The sequence below is a fragment of the Bos mutus genome, chromosome 13 (assembly GCF_027580195.1).
Source record: "Bos mutus isolate GX-2022 chromosome 13, NWIPB_WYAK_1.1, whole genome shotgun sequence".
Lineage (NCBI taxonomy): Eukaryota > Metazoa > Chordata > Mammalia > Artiodactyla > Bovidae > Bos > Bos mutus.
The window spans coordinates 38985799-39008299 of record NC_091629.1 but is presented as its reverse complement, the minus strand read 5'-3'; the positions used below and the strand labels follow the sequence as shown (position 1 = coordinate 39008299).

At 53.8% G+C, this 22501-nt stretch overlaps 1 protein-coding gene across 10 annotated transcripts in view; it reads right to left on the bottom strand.

Moving 5' to 3' along the window:
- Positions 1-606: 606 nt before the first annotated feature.
- Positions 607-22501, bottom strand: part of DIDO1 (death inducer-obliterator 1) — a 50501-nt gene continuing 28606 nt past the window's right edge. For all 10 annotated transcript variants that reach the window (XM_070381435.1, XM_070381440.1, XM_070381434.1 and 7 more), the window contains 10 exons: positions 16414-16888; positions 15985-16144; positions 15480-15596; positions 15261-15365; positions 14892-15027; positions 14171-14699; positions 13464-13617; positions 12576-12665; positions 11678-11873; positions 607-5143 (listed from right to left, as the gene is read on the bottom strand). In XM_070381435.1, the coding sequence (XP_070237536.1) occupies positions 2100-5143; positions 11678-11873; positions 12576-12665; positions 13464-13617; positions 14171-14699; positions 14892-15027; positions 15261-15365; positions 15480-15596; positions 15985-16144; positions 16414-16888 (5006 nt within the window). In that variant the 3' untranslated portion in view covers positions 607-2099. The remainder of the gene's footprint in view (positions 5144-11677; positions 11874-12575; positions 12666-13463; positions 13618-14170; positions 14700-14891; positions 15028-15260; positions 15366-15479; positions 15597-15984; positions 16145-16413; positions 16889-22501) is intronic.

Here is a 22501-nt window from a genome sequence, read left to right as displayed (position 1 = left end):
TTTTCTGGGTGTCTTGGCTCACGGCAGGATGATGGGTGCACAAGCTTTGTTAAGAAGCCAAATGCTGGTGCCAGGGTCACCAGGTTGGGGCTAGTCATGCAGCTGAAGTTCAAGGGCAAGACCCACAGCTTCGTCGTCTCCTCCCAGGCTGTTCTCCTGACCTGAAAGCACCACATGCCCCCACCTCCCACTCTACCACCCCCGGCTATTTACTCCACCCGGCATGGTGCCTGGCCCACCTGCTCTGCCTCACCACATGCTCCCTACCAACCTGCCGGCCAGCCCGATGCACCTTTAAGCCCTGAGTCAGCAACTGGGACTCTGGGTGCCTGCCAATCCTGCAAGGGATCTGCGTAGACTGCCTATCCCCAGACCTCACGTCCCTGTCATCCCTGATCGTGCTTCTCTGTCTTTCCCTTTGTGGCCTCGGACTTCCTGCTGGATGTGGGGACCCACACTGGAACTGTCCCTAAAGGGGGTGCATTTGGGAGGGGTCTTCAGGCCAAGAGCACCCCCTGCCCACAACACGCTGACCCGCAGGAAGTAGGGAGCCAAGATGTCCTGTCCAGACCCGACTTTCCAATGCGATGCCACACAAGACAGAAAAACTTTCTGTAGATGTTTATTCTACTTCATGTAACAAAGCTATGAAGTTCCATGTTTAAATGTACAGTGATATAATACTTTGCAATATAAAATACAATTTACAGAAATTTCTATCAAGTAAACCTAAAGAAACACACTTGATTTTTTACATTTGGTTGTATTTAAATTAGAAAATTTTTGTTTTACATGTAAAAAAAAAAACCTTCACATCACATTAGATGTTGGAACTCGTCACCACTTTAATGTAACTTAACCTACTGATAGGGTCTGTAACACCCACAAATCACCCAAACTGCTAAGTTCTCAATGTTCTCGCAGCTTAAACGTTTGTGCTAGAAAGGGAAGAATCTGTAGTGATGTACAATGGAATAGACTCCAAAGAACAAAGGAAATTCTCTAACTTTACATTTGCAAAATTAAGTTTATGAAAATATAAAAAAAAATATCAAATTATATTTATACAGTCAAATAAATTAGCAAGTTTTCCTCTACTTTCCACTTCAGAAATACTTGGAAACACATGACGGGAAGCAGCTTCCTGTGCTTCACGGTGAAAAGCATTCTAATTTGCAGTTTTTGAGCTAATAGCGCTATTTTCACCTCAGGCTTTATACAAATATTGTTCCATTTCAACGACAAATGCTGAGACTTATCACCTGACAAGGACAGCAGTGTGGAGCTAGTGCACTTTTCCTGGGACATAAGAAAGAACTGCTCAGGTGGTAAAGTCCAACCAAAAAACTGTTCCTGATTATTCAAGTCAAAGAACGGCCCTCCCACCCCACCCCACCTTTTAAATTACACTTAATTGATTTATTTCCTTTCTTTAGACTGGTAAAATTTAAATCTTTTAAACTAAATATTATTTAAAATTCAACAGTTTCTATTCAGATGTTGCTTTTAATCATTTTTTGGGGGAAAGAAAAACTGTAAGGCAATACATAAAAACTGAGCAAAACTAAGAAATGTTTTGTTTCCTGGTTGAAATTTGTAATTCAAATTTCTTTGTGACGAGAGAAAGATGCATCTGTTAAATTTGGCATTTCTCAACCATCCAGAGGTTAGCTGACAGCCATGCACAGAAACCCATGGCCACCAGGTCCGAACCCTGTGAACCAGACTCTGGAAACAGCCACACCTCTGGAAACAGACACACAGGTGAGATGTCAGGAAAGGCATGGCTTTAACAGCCACTAAACTCCCTCACAACTTACAACAGTCAAGTTACTAGAAAAGATAACTTTATAATCTGAAAAAGCAATATGCTTTTGTAGGTACGTTCCCATTTCAGTATATTTAAATGGAAATGTTAAGAGTTCTTAGTTTTTTGTTTCTAAAAAAGCATAGGAATTGTAAAGGTGTGAAATTTTTTAAGAAACCATTATACACAAAATTACAGTAACTTTTCAAGTCCATAAGGTTCTATTTGCGCATGAGCCCTCAGTTCTTTCCAAGACCATCTGCTCAGCAGGGAGTGCGGCTGCTGCAGGGCCCTAGGTCTGGGCAGTCGGAGCGGCAGCCCGAGGGGTCTCGGTCTTGGGGTCCCGGGGCCGCTCCGGGCTCCGGCTGCGGTCCCTGCGGCGCTCCCGCTCTCGGGCCTTGTCGCGGTCTCGGTCCCTGCTGCGGGACCTCTCCCGGTCGCGCCTGCGGTCGCGGTCCCTGTTGCGGCTCCGCTCTCGGCCCCGGTCCCACTCACGCCCCTTGTCCCTGCTCCCGTTCCGCTCGCGGCTCCTGTCCCAGTCACGGCCAGTGTCCTTGTCACGGTGGCGGTCCCAGTCTCGGCCACGGTCCCAGTCCCGCTCGCGGCTCCAGGTCCGGCCGCGCTCCCGCTCCCAGGGCTTCCCACGCTCCCTCTCCCGCCGCCGGTCATCGAGGGCCCGGCCTGAGCGGCTGTCAGGTGGTGGGGCCTCAGGCTCCTCTGGGGCCTTGTCGCGGGGCCGCCCCTCAAAGGCCGGGCCTCTGTACTCATGGCCCCGGCCCCCCTCGCGGAAGTCGGCCTCTGGGCCCTGGGCCGGTGCAGCAGACGGTGCAGGAGGGTGGCTGGGCAGCTCCAGCAGTGGCCTGGGCGCTGGCTTGGGGCCGGGGGGAGCTGGACCCTGGAAGTGGAAGCGGGGAGGCACCGGTTCACTCTTCTCCGGGAATGGGGCACCCCCCCGAGGTCCCCCAAAGGGCAGGGGTGCAGGTGCCCTCTGGCCGGAGAACCGGGGCGGTGAGTGGACCCGCTGCTCTTCAAACTGCTGAGGCTGCATGCCCCTGGGTCCAGGCACGAAGCCAGGCGCTTGGCCTCTGGGGCCTTCAAACTGCCCAGGGTGTGGCCCCCTTGGGCCCACGAAGTGGCCGGGTGGGGGTCCTCGCTGACCTCCGAACTGAGAGGGAGGAGGGCCGCCTCGGGGTCCCTTAAACTGCGACAGCAGAGGCCTCCTCTGACCCCCAAACTGGAACGGTGTGGCACCCCGGCCTCCTGGGAATGGGGCCTGCTCAGGTCCCTCGCACTGGGCAGGGCCACCTGAGGCCTCGCCGTACAGGGCATCCGGGTACTCTCTCTTCTCCCCGTGTGCGTCCTTACGCTCTTCCAACAGAGGCGGCCCTGCTCCCCTGGGTCCTCCTAGGTGGGACGGGGAGGGGCCCCTGCCATCCCCATAGGGAGGTGGCCCATGTGGCCCTGAGAACAGGGAAGGGATGGGTCCCTTCGGAGGCCCGAATCTGGCCGGTGGAGGGCCTCCTCTTGGCCCATCGTTATTAGTGTTCTCTTCTGAGAATGGAGGGACTGGCCCCCGAGGAGCCGGGAAACTGGGGCCGTGAAGGCCCGACATCCCGAAAGCACGCGGTGTAGGCTCCCTCTGGCCCTGAAACTGGGGTGGAGGTCCCCCTTTCTGTGCCAAGGCGGGGAACACACCAGCCCCCTCGCCTGGCCTGGGCTGGGGCTCTCTGTCTCCTTCAGTGTCAGTGGCCAGGGCGTCACTTTTCTCAGCAAACTGAGCATTTCTCGGGTCATCGTACTGGGAGGAGCCCATCGGGTTCTCCTGAGGTGCATACATGGGCCCTGAAAAACCAGGAGGGGGGAAGGCCTGGCCCTCACTCTGCGGAGGGTAGAGAGGCTGGAAGGAGGCGCCCGGTGGTGTGGGCAGTAGTACCTTCCGGGCAGGTCTGGCCACAGCATCCAGGCCGGCCATGCTCTCTGGCCCGAGGGTTTCTGAGGGCTCACGAGGGGGACCATCCTGTTTGGCCGGCAGTGGGGCCTCTTCACCCGGAGTCCATGGTGGAGGGGCCGACTCAGGTTCCTCCTGGGCCGGCAGCAGCCCTGGACCGGCGGAGACCCCTCCGGGTGCTTCTCTGGCCGGCGGGGCCCTCAGGGCAGCCTCGCTCTCATTGTTCTCCACGGCCAACCGCCGGGCCTGCCTGGGGTCCCGGCTCAGCCGTGCCTCGGCATTTGGGCCGGGGGCCTGGTTGGTGGCGGGGGCCGGAGCCGGCTTGACTGCAGCCTGCGGTTCCTGCGGGAACAGCTCGGCCTTGGGCAGTGTGGCCTTTGGAGGCGGTGACATGAGTGCGTCTGACACGGAGAAGTGGGCCATGGAGGCCCCAACGGCGGCCCGCTGCTGCCTGAGCGCCTCTTCCTGCTCCTCCACCTGTCGCTTCTGCTCCTCGATCTGCTTGTTGAGCTCTTCAATCATCTTCTGCTGCTCCACCAAGGAGGGAGCAGAGAGGCCAGGCCCGCCACGTGTGTCTACACACATTCTGTTGGGCAGGTCATCGATGGTCACTTTGGCTTCCTCTAAGATCGTCTCATCCTCGGGGTCGTAGGCTACCTCCTCCCGCTCAGCTGCCTCGGGGGCCTCTTCCGCGTCCTGGTGCCTGGTCCGGTCACTGGGCGGAGTGTCCAGGGCTCTCTCAGGACCGTACTCTTCCTCGGGGTCATACGGCCTATCGTCCTCCTCCTCCTCCAGGGCTCTGTCTTTGGAGAGCTGACCGAACTGCTGGACGATGGGATCCAGCAGGGGTGCTGCCGTCAGCCCCCCATCGGTCTTGGCTTTGGAGTCCTGGTGGGGAGCTGGGGCCGACTCCACAGGCTCTTTGGAGAGGGGGTCAAAGGACTTCTTCTTCCCAAAGAGAGTCTGCAGGATGTGTTCCAGGGGTGAGGCGGTCTTTGAAGTAGAAGAGACAGAGGAAGCAGCCGCTGGAGCTGCTGCCGCCGTCCCGGATGGTGCTGTGGCTCCTGGTTTGAGTGTCGACAGTATTTTCAACATGGAAGACGAGCCTGGCGCCCCAGGTGCTTCTGGAGGAGGGGGTGGGGGTGGGGGAGAGCCTGGGGGCGTGGTGCTGACAGCAGCGTCCCCTGGGCAGAGCTGGTATTTGGTGGGCCTCTTCTCCGGCGGCAGGGCAGCAGACACTTTGGGATGGACAGGCTCCACCTCGTCCTGTGTCAGCAGGCGAGCCCGCTTCTCCTCTGTCTTGTCTAGCTCGCCAGCGCCTGAGGGCCGTTTTGTTTTCTGACAGATCACTAACCCGAGGATTATGTTTGGACGCGGTGACTCGAGACCTAAAAAACAAGAGTTGTGAGAATGTGAGAACCAAAATCAGCCTTTGTCCTTGAGAGGTAAGCTTATTATGGGCAGGGAGGGGGAGGAGATTCTGTGGCAAGATAAAATCAAGTGTTGGGAGAGTTACTGCGACAGACGCATACTGCACCAGGACTGCACTGCACACTTGCCTGGCCTGACGCCCCACAACCCACGAACTGGGGGCCTGATTTACAGACACGTTCATCCCAGTGGCTGGAATCCTACAGGTTTCCAATTACACGCAATGCTGAGACAGAAGCACCCGCCCCAGACCGTTAACATACTGGGCATGAAGCCTGTGTGGACCACAATGTTTTCTAAAATTGAGCTCTGTTCTTTTATTTGTCTCTAACTACAAATCAGGAGGGTAGCACCCTCTTTCGACTCTAACTTATGAGCTGCAATATATAATTTATTTTATACTAATGTTAAAATTCAATTAGGGACCGATTCTACAACTCAATTACAGTGATCAATACAGCACACAGCATTCCATTAAGTTCACCACTCACTTGTGTCAACAATTATAATTAACAGGAAAAATGATGCTGACTGAAAGGGCTAAAATAAACGTTCTTTCAGGTTTAGAAAGAAACTCAATGACCAGTAACTTATCAAGAGCTACCTAATGCTCAGGTCTTTGTCAACAGAGGACATGGGCCATAAAGTGCACAGGTGTTCAGGACAGGGGCGGTGATGGACAGGCTACATGGAAAACATGCTGAGAATTTCAGAAAAAGCATAATTCTTAAAAATTACTATTTCTTCAGTAAGGCTGAATTGTAGTACTCTATATCAGAAATGCTACTGTTTCAGTAATGCCCCCCACCCCGACACTCATAATAAATCCAGAATACTGACAGGGGAACAGAAAAACCCAAGTCACAAATCAGTGATTTAGGAAGAAATGATAAACACAGGAGAAAAATTGTTTCCACAGCAGAAGATAGTTAAAATTAATCAAATTGTATAATTTCAATTTATGGATAAATCACCACTATTTATAGATATTCACGTATTTCCTATTTATTCACTAAGAAAATTCGGACTGCTTTTCCTGTTCTGTGATCTTAAGTTGCTCACAAATCAGTTGTCTCTGGACATCATCACGTGGCTCCAAGCATTTCTGTCGCCCTTCCTAAATGCCAGCAGAGAGGTGCTGACGAGGAGAGCCAGGCCCACCAGAGTGAGCTGGGCCAGGCCAGCATCCACACGGGTAACCTCCACACGAAGCACCTCCAGCCCCTCCCCACATGGCTTCTGGGCCTCCTGTTCACAGAATGATGTTCATTGGCTGAGGGCCCATGAAGAACCCCACTAGTGAGAGGAGTGGCTTCCAGAATGTCCTCTGTCTGACCTGACACAGCTGTGGAGGGAGGAGCTGGACACAGGGGTCACGGGGACATGGGCACAGGAGGGCCAGGCCCACTGCACTGAGCATCGCATCCAAATAGCTCTGCTCAGATGTCAAAGGTAACCCATCAAGTTCACTTTCTAATCAAAATGAATTACTTTAACTTGGTATGCCTCTCACTCTAACAGCCTTCTACTGAGTATTCATAGCTCACAAAAACCCAGACTGGGGTAGTCAGTTGCTCAGCTGGCTCTCAAGGCCCTTCTGGGCTGACTGTCGCCGACAGTCCCAGAGCTGGCAGAACGGGTCCCCATGCTGAGCACAAGCTGGAGCCTCGGCGGCCCTGTGAGCAGCAGATTGATGTGCTTGGCGATGGCAGGCAGGGCGGGCAGGAGCCCTGGCCAGGGCCATCCTTTCAGGGCAGGACCCATGACGGTTCTCACCGCAGACAGGCTGTGCCACCTCTGAAGAGCTAGACCTCTGAAGGGCCAACACTAGGGCCTGCCTGGGGTGTGAACCAAGCTCGGGCCAGAGTGGCCGTGTGTGGACCGTAGTCACCACGTTAGCTCCGGGGTCAGCATGCTGTCCTCAGCCAGCACTGCTCCCACCATGGCTCTCACCAGCTCCAGATGCTTCCTAACCAACAAAGTGTACCTCAGACTCGGCAAGACACTTCAGACTCTGCCTTTGTGGTCACGGCCATCACACCTAAGGTTATGATGGAACTGCTTCACATTTACATTTGTTCTGAAAACACTAAGCTCCCTGGCATCCCCTGAGCAGGTCTGTGGTTAAACGCTTTCCGCTCTCAGCTACCCCATCTGCACACGCCTCATCAAGCTCCGGAGTTGGAGGAGCGTTAGTTTTGAACTTCCCTACCAATCTTCTCCAGGATCTTACATCTAAACTGGGTCGTCTCACAATGCACACCCCTATCGGGAAGCAGTCAGATCTCATCCGACTCACACGATCAGCTTATGGAGCATGAAGACATGAAATGTCACCAGCACCTCGGAAAGGACTTGCTCATGGGAGACCTACAACTCCTTGCACTACATGGGGCCTTGGCAGTGACCCTCATGGAGACCAGGGCATGTCCACTGCACCCGTTCCGCACTCTCACACGTGGGTGTCTGGCAAGGCCGCCACTGGGGAGTTGGTGAGACAGTTGTCCCCAAAGACGTCCACTGGGGCCAATGTGGCCATGACCACTGCTGAGTGTGAGCCCTGGAGGAGAGGCACCCTGAGAAGAGTGTGCAGAGACAGGGGCTCCAGAGAGGGCATGGGGCACCCCTGGCCCCAGCAGCAGTGACCAGCCAGGGTGCTGATGTACCCACCTCCCTTTGAGGGTGGTTGTGAAGCTTATGAGAAAGTAGATGAGAAGTAGGTGTGGGGGACACTGAACTACTGATTCCAGACAAGGGGTGTTGACCAGACTGAGCACCAGGATGTTGGTACCCCCACTCGACTCTCCAAACTGTGAGAGCAAACGGTCCACAATGTTCCAAGGGGGTGAAACAAGTCTTTCAGCTGCACATAGCCCCAGGTTCACACTGGGAGGGCCAGTCCCAGACTGCCCATACAGACAGAAGTGGACTCACTGAAAAGGTGTGTGATTATTTCCTGAGCCAAGGTCCAAACAGGGGCCTATGTCTGGGTGTGTCAGCAACAGGGTGGCCAGGGAAGTGATGAGAAGCAGCAACCCCCTCCCCGGGGTGGGGGGTGCCCCCAGATACCTCAGATGTGGCACTTGGAGGGTGAGGTTTAGCTTTAATCAATAAACCAGCAGACAGCAGCCTCCTTAACCACATCATCATGATGCTCCCACCCCTAAGTCTACCTGGCATGCTCCACTATTCATTATTTAAAGTGAAAACCTTCTTATGGCCTGAGTCTGACAAGACAAAATGTTCACACCTGCAGGAACAGAAATTGTGTTGGTGTTAACAGCTACCGCCCTTAGTGTTTGGGTGGAGAAGCCCTGCCTGACCCCACACGCTCACTCCCCAGCAGACCTCCCATGCTGGGTCCCTAAGACCTGTGGTCCCAGTGAGCAGAGTGCTGTCCGTCCGCGACCAGGAGCCCGTGCAGTGCCGCCCGCACAGCCAGAAGCTCGCAGGGTCGGCGTAGGCAAAGCAGGCAGATAGTCCTCAGTCACGGTGCACCTAGACAGGGACCAAGGCCTAGCAGACGGTTCAAACTCAGACAAACAATGACCAGTTTCCATGAAATATTTTTTATTGGTTTCAAAGGAGAGAGAAACACATTCCTCATGGCATGACTGTGACTCTGATAACGGTATCTCCGCACGGTTTCGGAAGCGCACAACTAGGCGTGCACGCACACACACAAGCAGACACTCAAGACATGCTTACCTGACAACACTGTAAGTCGTGGGCACTTTCAGCTAACTCAGGAGACAATTAGGAGTGAAGACAGAAAACACCACGGATTGACCCCATCTGCTAAGAAAGCGGCCTTCTCCTTGCCACACCTTAGAAGGTATGACCCTGTCCTCTGCTCAGTGTGGCTGGGGAGCCCTGGCTGAGACCCCGCGTCCCAGCAGTGGAGCCTTGTCCCAACATGAGGGGCGGCAAGCTGGGCCATGAGTACTGTCGGCTGGGTCAGAGGGACGCAGGCCTCCCAGGTGTCCCCCGAAATAACACTCGGGGCGGCGTGTGACATGACGACGGCCTGGCCTCTCTGAGACAAGTCTGAGAGCACACAGGACAGAAGGTCCTGGAGGTGGAGCAGGCTCAGGGTGTGCTTGGACGCCGTGCAGGTGGCTGGGCTGTGGGCTCTGCGTGGAGACCCCTCCAGGTCCACCATCCCCACAGTGCAGGGTGGAGAGGACGCTGAGAGCAGGCAGAAGGTGCAGGCCTCCCCAGTTCTGGACACGGGTTCAAAGCCTTGTCTCCACCTGCTTCTTGGGTGTGAGCCACACAGTGAAAACCCACTGGCTCCTAAGTTCAGTGGTGAGGGTCACCGGTAACTTTTTCCAGAGACCAAGTCATGCTGAGTGGGTCACTCTCCACCTACAGCTCCGGCAGCCGGCCTGCGGGCTGCTCAAAGCTCTGTGCCCCAGTGAGGCCTCAGGACGGAGGCAGGGCCGGGGCAGACCCTGGCTCCACACTCCCCAGTCTGGTGACCTCAGGCAGCAACACCCCCAGGTAGTGCGGGTGCTCAGCTGGGCTGGCTGCTTTGAGGGACATGACGCCCCTCAGGCTAGGCCTGTGCCATCAACATGGTGCAGAGACAGCAGAGCACCCTACCCACCTGGCAGACACTGCACACGCCACGAGCCTGGGACCTGCCTGCGAGCACTTGCACCGCATCATGATTTAAGTGTGTGAAGTGGCTCAGGGAGGAGTGTGGCCGACGTGCAAGTGGACAGAAGACACACAGATACCATTGTCAGATGAACATCCCAGGAGAATTAAAAACACATATACCAAGTTAAACAAGCTCAGACTTAGAAGCCCTTCAATCAAAAAGTCTTGAAACGTCTTCTCTCTACTGTGGGTGAAAATCTGCCACAGGAGCTGTGGGGCGCTCCTTCAGGAGTCTCAGCCTCGGGAATGTGGGGGTAGGAGTGATGTCCTCCCTGTTAGTCACCCATGTGGTCACTTGGCGGTTAAGGCAAGCACTCCCACCCAGCCCTCCTTATGGCCGTGTCACCCGGAATGCCCAGCACGGCAGTGTCAGCTCCTGTCTGGGCTTCACTGGGGAAGTCTCCTTGGTGGCCCCCCGGCCACTCCCTCCCTACTGCATCCCCACGCCTGACTCATCCACCTCTGCTCTCCCGGGGACTGTCCCGTGGCCCCAAGCCTGGCTAGTCCCTGGCTCATGTGACAAGATACTCTGGGACGGAGCCATGGAGTCTGCAGGTAGAGCTACAAGAGGGGCTCCGACAAGGCTGGAACGGTCTCCCTGCCCCACTGGACAAGCACTCAGTGTATGCCTATCCCTGTCTATGCTTGCACTAGGCCCCATAAAGGCCACCGCCCTCAGGACTGACCAGGGGCTCCTCACGGTGTCGGGTAGTTGGCTTCACGACCGTCACTGCAGCATCTGGAACACGGTGTCCGGGGACTGGCCAGAGCCTCGGGAGCTGCCTGCCAAGAACTTTGGCCACAGCCCTCCCTGCCACCCATCAGGCAGCACCACTTTAGCACAAGGAAGGCCAACGGCCCCCCAAAGCACTTGGCTTCTGACACGTGTTTGGCATTGAGACAGTCTGTGTGTAGTTCTAAGAGCACAAACCAGTGGTTGTGGGGGCTGACAGGACTCTGGGGGCACAGCTGCAGAGCCCACCAGGGGTGAGCGGCCCTGCAGGGGCCCAGACAGCACAGGTGGACACAGGTGTGCATGTGGCTGTGGCAGGAGCATGGCCATGGACACGGAGATGCCAGGTGCAGGGGGCCCCTAAAGATGCCAGGTGCAGCCACAACCCCTGAAGTAAAGTACTTCAAGAGCCCTGAACACGTGGTGGACTCGGCATCTCTGAGGGGCTATCAGTCTTGGGGGCTTCATGGCCAAGGGGATGCTCCCACGGGGGCATCTTTCTGTGAAACTTAAGTCACATCAACCTCTCAGGGTTTAGAGAGCCCTCAGAGACCACATCCCCCTTGGAACCACCTTGGCCCCTCCACAAGAAATCAGTGTGTAAGTCACGCTTTCACGCAGAACTCTGTTAGGAAGGAGCAAGCAGAAAGAGGCCCACTGAAGGTAAAACTCAAGCAGCAGGTTTCAAAGTGCCTATTTCTATAGCCATTTCCTATTTCACTGCCATTTCTTGCAACTCCTTGAAATGAATCTCCAAGACAAGGGGGAACAGCCCGGCTGACGTCCGGAGGAAGGCAGGACCAAAAGGCCAGACCTCAGCCCACCCTGCTCTGCCCCTGCTCCTGCATGTCAACACCTGCTTACCTGGGGCCAGGCAGGCTCTAGGTGGACACTGCAGGCTTGGCCCTCTGCACAAAACTCTTTAAGACAATTTACGCCTTGACAGGGTACCTCCAGTGCCCCCTCCTCTATCCTGGAAGTTCTGCAGCCCAAGCTGCTTCAGCTCTGCTCCAAGTTCCGCTGCCGAGGCAGGTCTAGGGGAGGCTTGGCGTCGGCGGGAGGGGATGTTTGGGGTCTGAAGGCTGGTGCTTACCTGGCCCCTCAAAGGGCAGCAGTTTGGAGGGGATGGGGTCAGTGGCGCTGAGTGGGATCAGGTAGAGGTCCTTGACGTGCCGGCTGTTGTTGGCCACAACGCCGAAGCGGTCGCGGCTGCTGAAGTAGGAGTAGAGTGAGATGTAGGCCACCTCCTCTTCCTCGGTCGCGGGGTGGAAGCGGATCAGACAGAGCTCCTGGACAGACAGGACGGGAGCATGGGTCTGTAGCTGCTCGGAAAAGCTGCTGAGCCTTAGGAGCAGCTGCGAGGGAAGCAGTGCCCAGTCCTGCTGCCCAACACGTGAGAAAAACAGGGCGGTGAAGGAGCACAGGCCCGAGACTCAAGACTGCTGGATTCCATCTTGGTCTCGGAGGAGCCTCTTTAAAATTATTTCTATTTATAGTCCCAGGGGGATCTCGACACAGATCTCACCTCATGGGGTTTTTGAACCAAAGGGTTCATCTGCGTGTAGGGCCAGTATCTGACACAGAGCTAAGAAACCACGAAGCGTGTGATGAGTTGTCTGCAGCTCTGAAACCCAAGGGCTGAACTGGACCAGGGTCATCACCCTCTGTGACCTCAACAAATCCAGAGCCCCTCCACCAAAGAGCAGCACACATGCAGATTCATAGCTGAGTCCACATCTCTGCTGGCCCCCCACTGCTGCCCACTCCAGCAGCTCAACAGTAAGGAAGCAAAGCACCCATGTTTCTGACCGACTCAGCTGCACACACATCACAAAGCTTCCACCGCCATGCTCCCCAAACACCCTCACAGGGCGGCCAGCTGTCAGCTGGATTTGAAACATTCACCTGGAAACATCTCACAAACTGAGACATTTCAAGTACTAACAAACCCCTCCTTTCTCGGGCACAGCGACCAGGCTGCAGGCAGGTACCTTGGACACTGAGGATTTGAGCTTGCCGATGTAATCCCAAACGGTCTTTGGAGCAATCCTCCCGCCAATGTGAATCGTGTCGGGCAGGTCCTAAACGGAACAGACTCTGAGTAAGTGGCCAGTAAAACCCTGGTGGTCACAGAGAGACCCCAGACACCAGATTCACAAGAAAATCACAACTATTCCAAACAAAGTAGCGATTACACAGTCAAACGCTGCTCAGTTAACTAACATCCAGGATCATGAATGACCAACCCCAAGGATGGTACAAGGACAACCGTCTACTAACTAGGGTGACAGCAAAGCATTTTAATGTTCTCTTTTAAGAACAAACAGCAACAATCAGGTGTGATTCAGAAGTGCCTGAGCACTCTTGGCTGAGTCTAAAATGCTAGTGCTGTTTCATTAATTTTGAAAAACAATGGTGCTGTGTGTGTGCCCCTGCACACATGCGGCTGGGCACACATACACCCACCCGGGTCCTGTACAAGCTCCAGTGGAGCAGAGGGAGGAGGAAGAGGAACTTCAGCTTTTTCAGGGAAGATGAAGGGTCTGGATTCCCACCACTGTGTGAACTGCATAATCTCAGACTCAGCCCAGTACAAACAGCCCCTATTTTGCCTCTAGAGGAGCTTGTGCATCCAGACACTCAAGAGGAAGACGGTCACACTTCTGACTCCAGTGCATGATCAGAGTGCCTTGGAAAACAGGTATGCTCACGCCTGTGCACACACACGCATGCACGCACACACACACACACACATACACACTTCTCTCTTGGTTCACATCTGACTCCAGTGCGGGATCAGAGTTCCTTGAAAAACAGGTGTGTACATGCGTGTGTGCGCACACACACACTCTCACACTTCTCTCTCTCTCGGTTCTAACCTCACTGAGATAATCAAAACATCCAGAGACAGGATACGCCTTAGTGACAAACTTGGCTACACTTTGCATGTTAATAAATCCTTTCCAAATGGTGCTGAGTCGAGACAAGAAGAGGGTTGTATCTCCTTCAGGAGGGGACCGGGACTCTGAGATGCTGCAAAACAAAACCACAGAAAGTAAGTGAACCTTCTCTCTCTGCCCAAAGAATTGCCAGTATTTACTTAAATTGTGTGAGAGTCATGTCTGACTCTTTGCAACCTCTTTGCAATCCACAGAGGATTACCTGTCAGGCTCCTCTGTCCATGGGATTTTCCAGGTAAGAATACTGGAGTGGGTTGCCATTTCCTTCTCCAGGGGATCTACCCCACCCAGGTATCGAACCCAAGTCTCCTGCATTGCAGCAGACTCTTTACTGTCTGAGCCACCAGGGAAGCCAGACTCTTACCATCTGAGACACCAAATATATTTTGTCAAAGAAATATATACTGTATAGGCAACAAAAGCAGATGGCTCTAAATTTAGTTTTTAAGATCTATATCTCTAAGAGGATAACCAGTCACCCTAAAACCGAAGCTTTAAAAAATGCCTTTTTATGAAACAGAAAACTGAAGAGAGCTGCATTTCTGGGTGGATTTCAGAGCTGAATGACTGAATCACTCATCACTGCTCTCCCTGTTCACTGGAAAGGAAGGACGCAGAGGCTGCACCTGATGCTTGGGGACGGCGGCACGGACAGGAGGTATCTGGGCTCGGGGGACGCGGACGGCTTGGCCAGGATGGACTTGGGCACCGTCACGGAGGGTGGCACTGGCTTTGGTACATCTTGTCGGGGCTCTGCTGGGGTGGTGCCCTCCAGGTGGGTTGCTGCAGAAGCTGTGGCCGTGCTCGGCCCGCCCAGTGCAGTCCTGGGGTCCCGGCCGGACATCGTGACCATGGTGAGCACACTGCCACCACCAGGGGTGGGGCAGGGCAGACCTTCCAGGGCTGGGGGCTCAGGCTGGTTGTCCTCCAGAGGCACTGGGAGGTACTTCCCCTCCAAGTGAGTGTGAGCTGCACTTTCCAGGTCTGGCTCTGAGGCATTTTCAGGCGGGGTTTCGGGTGCCGTGTCATCTGCCTCGCTGAGAACTGGCTCAGGTGGGGGGCTGTCGCGCTTGGACTTGGACTCCTCCTTCTTGACAGAAGCTGATAACTTCTGTTTTTTCGGAGCTGGTTCATCTTCCGAGGATGGAACCTGACCTGGAGAACAAGAGGAAGGCCTGCGTGAGAAATCCCACATGGTGGAGGACGAAGCCTGCCCGTGAGCAGATGGACGACCCCAGCTTTAAGAAGTGGCACTCTGAAGGCAGGGCGTACTCCAGCTCCTGACTATCTGACTTGGCTTGAGCCCAAGGTCAGGAAGAGGCCTCCAGTGTCCCCAGGCCTGCTCACCAGTGCAGATCTTGCAGTTCAGGTCAAAGAGGTGCGCCCGGTGCTGGCTGGTCGTGTCCTGCAGCATGCTGCTGAAGACACCCGGCAGCGGCGCTGCACTCCGCTCAGGGGCCGCCCGCACCGACTCTTGCTGTTCCTAACACACATCAAGTGGCAGAGGGGTCACTTCTTTTCCAACCCATCCCCAAATGAACAGCACCATGAGAAAGCACCCCACATGACTAAGGATCACTGAAGAAAGAGAACAGGACCACTGGACACAAGAACTTGAGGAGCAGTAGAACTCCACACACTTGCTTAAGGTCAGTGTCCTCCCAATAACTCAAACACCCAGCGATATCTGGAAGCCCCAAAGGTGCAGGTGCTCACGTCAGAGTCTGACACTGGTGGAGAGTCTTCCATGTCGGGAACAGCTTCCTGTTTAATGGCAGGCTTCTTAGTCTCATTGTGCAATTTCGTTCTGGACTCCATCACCTAAAATGAGAAAGACATAAAGCCTTAGCCCTTCTTCCCCAAGAGGACTCACCTGCACCAAAAGGCTATTAGTTCACTTCTGGGCCTCCAGCCACCGCTTCTGCCAGTACTCACAGGCTTTGTCGTTCGCTCTCTCCACACAGAGAGCTCTTTGGAGACCAGTTCTTCTGGTTTCATTCTCACCAGTTTTGCCAATGAGATTTCTTCACGCAGAACTCGATGGAAAAGTCCCTATAAACAAACAGGTCTCATTCATGCCTTCAAAACCTCTGTAGGTCTGATTCTAAGAAGAAACGATGTGGAGACCACAGCAAGGTTAAGTTCCTTCCCCGAGGCCAGTTGAGGGCCCAGACAACAGGGGCCCCGAGGTGGGCAGCCGATTTGATGGCCTGCTGCACCAACCCTGCTAGAGATCACCTCACAGAAAACAGTCGACTGAAGAAGGTACGGAGTTAAGAGGTAGCGCAGGCAGGCAGGAGCCTGGCCAGGCAAGTGCCCGGCCCCATGAGGACAGTGCACAGCATTCACGCACAGCCACTGCGGGGACCGAGTGTCCTGACCACAGGCCTGGGGCAGCACCTGGCCAGGGCTGTCCCACTCCTAAGGGTCTGGCACACACCTGGTTTTTGGGGTCCTTGAGGTTGAACATGAGGCTGCGGTACTTGCTCTTGTACCGATTGTCCGTGACTCGGAACAAGTTAAACATCTCCTTCTCGATGAGCAGTGCGATTTTCCCTACTTCATTTTCTGTCATAATTAAGTCATCACTGTCATTGACCCTAGAAGGAATGAAAAAAGCCCCACATCAACTGCTGCACTCACAAGTGACTTTATTTTCTGGGCTGTGCCATGTGCCATGTGGGATCTTAGTTCACCGATCGGGGATTGAACCCAAACTCCTCTGAGGAAGCGAGGAGTCTTAACCACTGGACCACCAGGGAAGTCCCACGTGTGACTTTTTCCTTTGAACAGTGGGGCTACCATGAAACTGCCACTTTTTATGGGGAAAGCCATCCGTTTTAACAGATAAGAAATAGTGAAACCGCACCTTTTCCACAAGATCTCCTTCAAGGAGCGTCTTATGTTCTGCCGAATTTGTGAATTTGGCTGGGATGAGGCTGGGCTCACGGGGCCCAGGCGTCCTGGCGCTGGAGAGGCCAGGGGAACGGAGGTGCTCCCAGGCTTCCTGACAGCTCCCACAGAAGCAGCAGAGCTGGGGAACTTTCTGGAAGCAGACGTGGCAGCAGCAGTCACCAGCCCTGCCTGCTTGGCAGGGGGAGCGCTGCCTGAGGGGGAGGTGGTGGACGAGAACCATGGCCTCTTAGGGATGGTGCCCTTGAAGCCTGAGGGCGACTTTCTGACAGTGGGCTTGGCCACCGCTGTGTTTGCAAAAGAAGGGGATTTCTTTGGAAGGAGATTTCTGCCCGGAGGTTGTCTGCCGGCCCCCGAGGAGCCTGGAGGAGCCAACTTCTTCGCCACCACCACAGCCGTCTTGTCCTCCATGCGTCTGTCCTCCTTCACGGCTGCAAAGGAGAGAGACCCGCTTAGTGAGGTGGGGGCGTGGGGGGCCCACACAGCATGTGCACCAGAAACCAGCAGAGCTAACCAGGCATTACTCTGTGAGACGGACTTAAAGAGAACTTTTAAAGTAACTGTTGAATTCACAAACGGAGTGTAAAAAGGACTACCAGCAACAATTCTGATAGCGACTATATACTTTGAGGACAAACGCTTTATTATTAATTAAAAAACCAATAATCCAGTAAGCTGTTAAAGGCTAAATTTAAACCGCTAACATAACTTGAAAATTGAAGGGCAAATTTCACTTTATCAAGAAAAGGTATAATTTCAAAGACCACTCTCATGGAGAACTCCAGTGCAATTTTTGGTAAACATGAACTTAGAAAACCTTTCCAGAATGCAGCAGACACACTCTTTAAATGCATATTCACTGCCCACCACCGCCTCCCCAACACCACAAGGCTGTGAAAGTACTAGCAAGAGTCCATCCCAGGGGTAAGGGGCTCACAGGTGTTCACCATTCTTTCAGAAAGTCAATTGGACATGGTAAGATTAATGAGACACAGGATTCTGGGAGAAGACTGCAACATGGAGGAGGCCAGCTACTTTTATGCCAGGAGCTGGGTGGCAGGGCCACAACACATTCCCATTCACATGCCTCCAGCTGCAGCTTGTTACTGGCTAAGACAGTAGGTTCGAGCTTTTAACCCAGACAGGGATGCAGTCAAAAACTAAAACGGAAATCTTTATGCCAGTACTTCATGCTGACAGAGTATACCTAACCCTGTATCAGACCGAGAGAGCTGCACCTGCAGGTAAGCAAAGCAGGTCATTCTCAGAATCAGCCTGTCAAGATTAAAATCCAGACCTAAAACGAGCCGTCACTGACGGTTTTTTTTTTTTACAAACAGTCTGGGTTCTACGGCCCACTCCCAGACAGCCCCGCTCCGGTCCACTTGCCCAGAATGGTTGGACCCAGATGGGCAGGATGGGGGAACAGGCGGGTCCAGGGTGCGAGCTGGGACAGCATGGGGACACCAGCTGGGGCAGGTGGTCATCTCACATGGGACCGATGGAGAGGCTGCCTGCCCAGGTGCAGACTTAAACACCCACGGCACGGTGAGCCCCCAGCACCTAAATGGGAGACTTCAAGATGTTCCAGCAACCTTCCCACTTTACCCAGAGATTAGAGCCACCAATCTGTCACCCCCTGGTGCTTCTTAAAACTGTCCTAGGGAGACCCAGGGAAAGTCCAGTGAGGAAAGTGAGACCCTATCTGCAGCTAAGGCTTGACCCCACAACAGCCCCAAGGCATTCACGGCCAATATCACACAGGGCCATCCTGGCACAGGGTCAGAGCGCTGCCCTCCAGAAGTGCCCTGCCTCCAACACTGGCAGTGCCAGGGCAGACAGGGTGCTAAAAGCCCAGGGACTGCAAGTTTTTTCCACTTCATAGTTTAAAGGAAATTACTTTTTAACCAAGTTTGAAACAGGGCTACTATGCACACCCAACACTTTTAATTAAGAGTCGGGTTAGAGGCAGTTCATTGTCATCAAGCAACAATCTTGACTTCCAGTCTCCCATTTCCATCTCACAAAGCCTGATCCATGCCCCTCATCCATGGTGTCCCAACCACTAGTCCCGTGTCTGCTGGCACCCCCACGTGATGCTGTCTAGGCTTTCCCAAGACCACCCACTTCCCGTGGAGGGCTCACTCATGCTCTACGTCCGCCCCGCTGGCCAATACCCACATCCCATCAGCAAATCAGTTCATACAGTAAAAACTGGGAACCTCACAGTAACTAAAATGAAAAATTACATTTCTGTACGTATTATTTCGTCAGCTCAAGTTCACGTCCCTAAGGGAGTTGCCACACCTCAGTACATGGAAACTTTTCTTCACCAGCTGACTTGGCTAAGAGGGTCTGCAGTACCTAATGTGCGGACTGCTAGAGTTTAGGTTAAATGAGATGGGTGGAGGCCCTCTTCTTGGGGGAAAAGAACAGAGTGCAGCAGGATGCAGTCCCAGATGTGACCACCAGCAGGGGATGAAGGAACCAGCCTGTCAGGATTAAAATCCAGACCTAAAACCAGCCCAGTCACTGTTTTACAACCTCCACTGAGATTATTTTTAACATTTTTAAACAACTGCAAAATGGTAGCCTAAAGTGCTTCCAGAATCCTCAGTGAGGCACCTGTGATGGGGTCTCAAATCCTGCCACGTGGCACCTACATTGTTTCAGGTGACAATTCCTGTTAACTTCACATCCTTCACTCCCTAAGACCCACGCTTGTGCTGTCTCACTGGTGCACTCTCACTCGGAAACACAAGCCAGAGGCTTATTTCTGGGCCATTCCCAGTCCAGGTGACTGAAGTGAGCGATCTGCTGTCCAGGAGCAGGAGCAGGTGCAGTAAGTGAACATCACCTGAGAATTAGGGGACAGCTTTCCTGAACCAGCCTTCTGCTTTCTTGGAAAACTAGTTGCTTCTGGCTTTTTAAAGTCACCTTTCATCCTGCCTTCCCTGCATCTCAGAGTATGTAAGTAGGTGTGACTAGTGTAAATTAAGAAACTGGCAAAAATATGGACACTAGTGGACCTTAACAGCTAGTTGTTTCTGTCCCCCTTGTCCGTCTGGCCCCATCATCACATGTGGGCTGGTTGCTGCCGAAATGGCAGGACACCACACAGCACTGGAGTGTGACAATGACACACTCATTTCTGTGTAGAGCTTAAATTGCACCGCTGACTCTTCACCCAAACTCCTGTTACCGTGTGTGCACCTTCACAGAAGGGAAGGAAAGCAGCACCCCCAGGGCATCGTGGCTCCAGAGACGGCAGACCCCCCCCAGTGCTGTCAGGAAGCAGGGGAGACTACCAGCCTGCAAGTTGGAAGAACACAGCCCCCTCCCCCAGGACTGTGTGCCTAGTCTGGGTCATCCTGGGGTCCTGCCTGTGGCAAAAAGTGGCCCGAGTTCCAGGCTAGGTGTTTTCTTGGGGAGCAGCTACAGGAGGAAAAGCTGCCCGGTGGCCTGGTCACTGCCCCAGATGACGTCGTTTCTGCTGGGTCCGGCCATTGGTTTGTACTGGAAATGAGTTGTTTGTGGTGAAGCCCGGTAGGAACCAGGCAGGCCGGTGCGTTCAGGGACCAGCAACATTCTAATTGGCTAATTTCCCAATCAGCATGAAACCGGAGGCCTTGTCACTCGGTGAGGCAGCTGTGGCGCTACAGCTTCGCTGGCCACTGGGTGGCACTGGTGGGCCTCGGTGGGGACGGGAGGACAGCGGCGTGGAGGGCCGCCCTCCACGGGCAGTCAGTGCTGTGCAGCTGCAGCAGGACGAGGCAGCAGCGACGGGCTGCCCACGCCCAGTCAAGGCTGTTGCAGGGTGGCTCCTCACAGGGCCCGGCGAGAAACCCTGAGGGACGGCCATGGCTTTATGCCTTTCATCCTGCCCAAACGAGGTGCCAATTTACCCTAAAAGCCCCTAGATACGAGGCTTAGAGTAACAATGAAAGCGGGGTACAGGGGAAGCACAGGCTGGGGGACACTTCTTACGAAGCACGGGCTGTAAATGTCAAAGGAATCAGAGCTTCTGGTGTGACCAGGCGCCAAGCAAGACTCACCGCATGGTGTGAGTAGAGGACCCCCTCCCTTTCCCCCCTTGCCCATTCCCACGTGGCTACAAACCTGCCCAGACAAGGCAGCTACTGCCCAAGGATCGGGTAAGGGAACCGACCAGCTAGGGCTCAGAGGCCACAGTAGCTCTGGGGGATGGACTCTGCACACCGTTATCAGCAGCTCTATTTTCAGCTCAGCCTGGCCATGTATGATGCTGCCTCTCAACTTTTTGACTCCTCCTGGTGTGAAAAACACCATTTTGCTTTTGTACCTTTGCTTAATTATTCTTCAGTGAATTTCTCCTGTAGTAGTAGTAATGCTTACATTGCGGGGAGGGGGGGGCGGTGGTACAGAGAAAACTCGGGAGGCCTGAGCTCTGGCCCTGCGCTCTCACAGCAGGGGTCTGTATGTGGGTGCATAGCCTAACTGTTCTGCTTTGGGGCCAAAGCTTGTCCAGATGGACTTTTTTCTTACTGATATCCAGTATTTGAGTGACTTACACCTAGAGAGGTGCAGAGAACTATCCATAATAAATTTGCAAAAAACCGAGTACACGTTCAGAGGCAAACAACCCTTCCTGTTTTAATAGTTTCACATACAGCATTTTGAAAATAAAATACTGAATGATCCATAATGGGTTGGTAATGTATGAAAGAAACGGTCAAAGTCACCCCTTCAACAGGAATCACCAGGATGACATGGGACGGAGGCCATGGGAGGCAGTGTTCCCGTGTCCTGTCTGCATGGCTAGTGATGGGGGTGACCCCTGCCCCGAGACCCCACCAGGAGCAGAGCTGCTGCATATCCTGAGTTCTGACCCTGCCGCCAGGCACTCCTACCACTTTAATGAGGTTCAGTTTTCACTCGTCTGTGCCTAAATCATCTACAACTTTAAGAACCGTGATGGAGCCAGGGGCAGGTTGGACGCTTACTGCCCCCACCCTGCAGGCCTCTAGTCCCCAAGGGTGGTGCTCAGTGGAGCCTGTGGCCCAAGGCACCTGCTGACCCGGAGGGTTAAGCGGCAGTTACCTTGCTGTTTGTCCTGTTGATGCCTCCCGGTGCACGGCAACGCCCCAAGCTTCGTTTACATAAATTTAAAGTGGAAAACTTTATCGATCTTCTTAGGTTAACTTCTTTAACTTTCAGAAGAAAGACTATAACTATGTGCACAGTGATGTGCAACAAACATCGAGGGTGTTAACCGTTCAAACACACCCGAGCCCCATGAACCACAGGGGAGGGTGTACAGCTGCGTCTTCAGAGGCCTTGTGGACTCGATGCCACCTCAGGACTCTGCCTCAGGGCTTGTCTGCATGTGTCACAGGAGACACAGAGCCCCACAGGCCACACGCAGGCCACAGAAGAGCAGGCATGGTGAGCAAGACCGGTCCTGCTGGAAGCTTCTACCCCACGCCCCCGGTGAAACACCAGAACTATGGGGGGGCAGCCTGGGCACACCTGAGGGCCAGTCAGAGAAAACACCTGTGCATGCAAAACCTTCCCTGCACTGTTTCTGAACAGCTGGCTATTAAAAAATCAAACACTTGTGAGAAGTAAAATACTTAAAAATACCAGATAATGTCAATGACATCCAAAAACATTCCAGCTGTATGGGTAACAAAAAACAGCCATCTTGGTGAACTCTGTATGAGAACAGGTTCTGACTCCAAGTGGGGGGAGAGATGCAGATGTGCAAAGCTAGTTTGTCACCAAACACTTTTTTTTTTGCCACTATCCTGGAAGAGACGGATAAAAATGGCTCATGCAGCTGATAAAACATGTCTCTCCGAGGGGGCCATCGCTACTGACTGCTCTTCTCCTCTCACAGCCTGTGACAGGTGTCGCCCCTGTGAAACCACGTCCCTGGGTCCCGGAGCCCACGGAGCCGCAACTTGGGAGACTGGACATGTGGCTCACGGGGGCCACGCTTGTGTCCCAGTAGGCTGCTCAGCATCACTGGACCTGGCGCACAGGTTCTGCCAGGGGTTCCCATT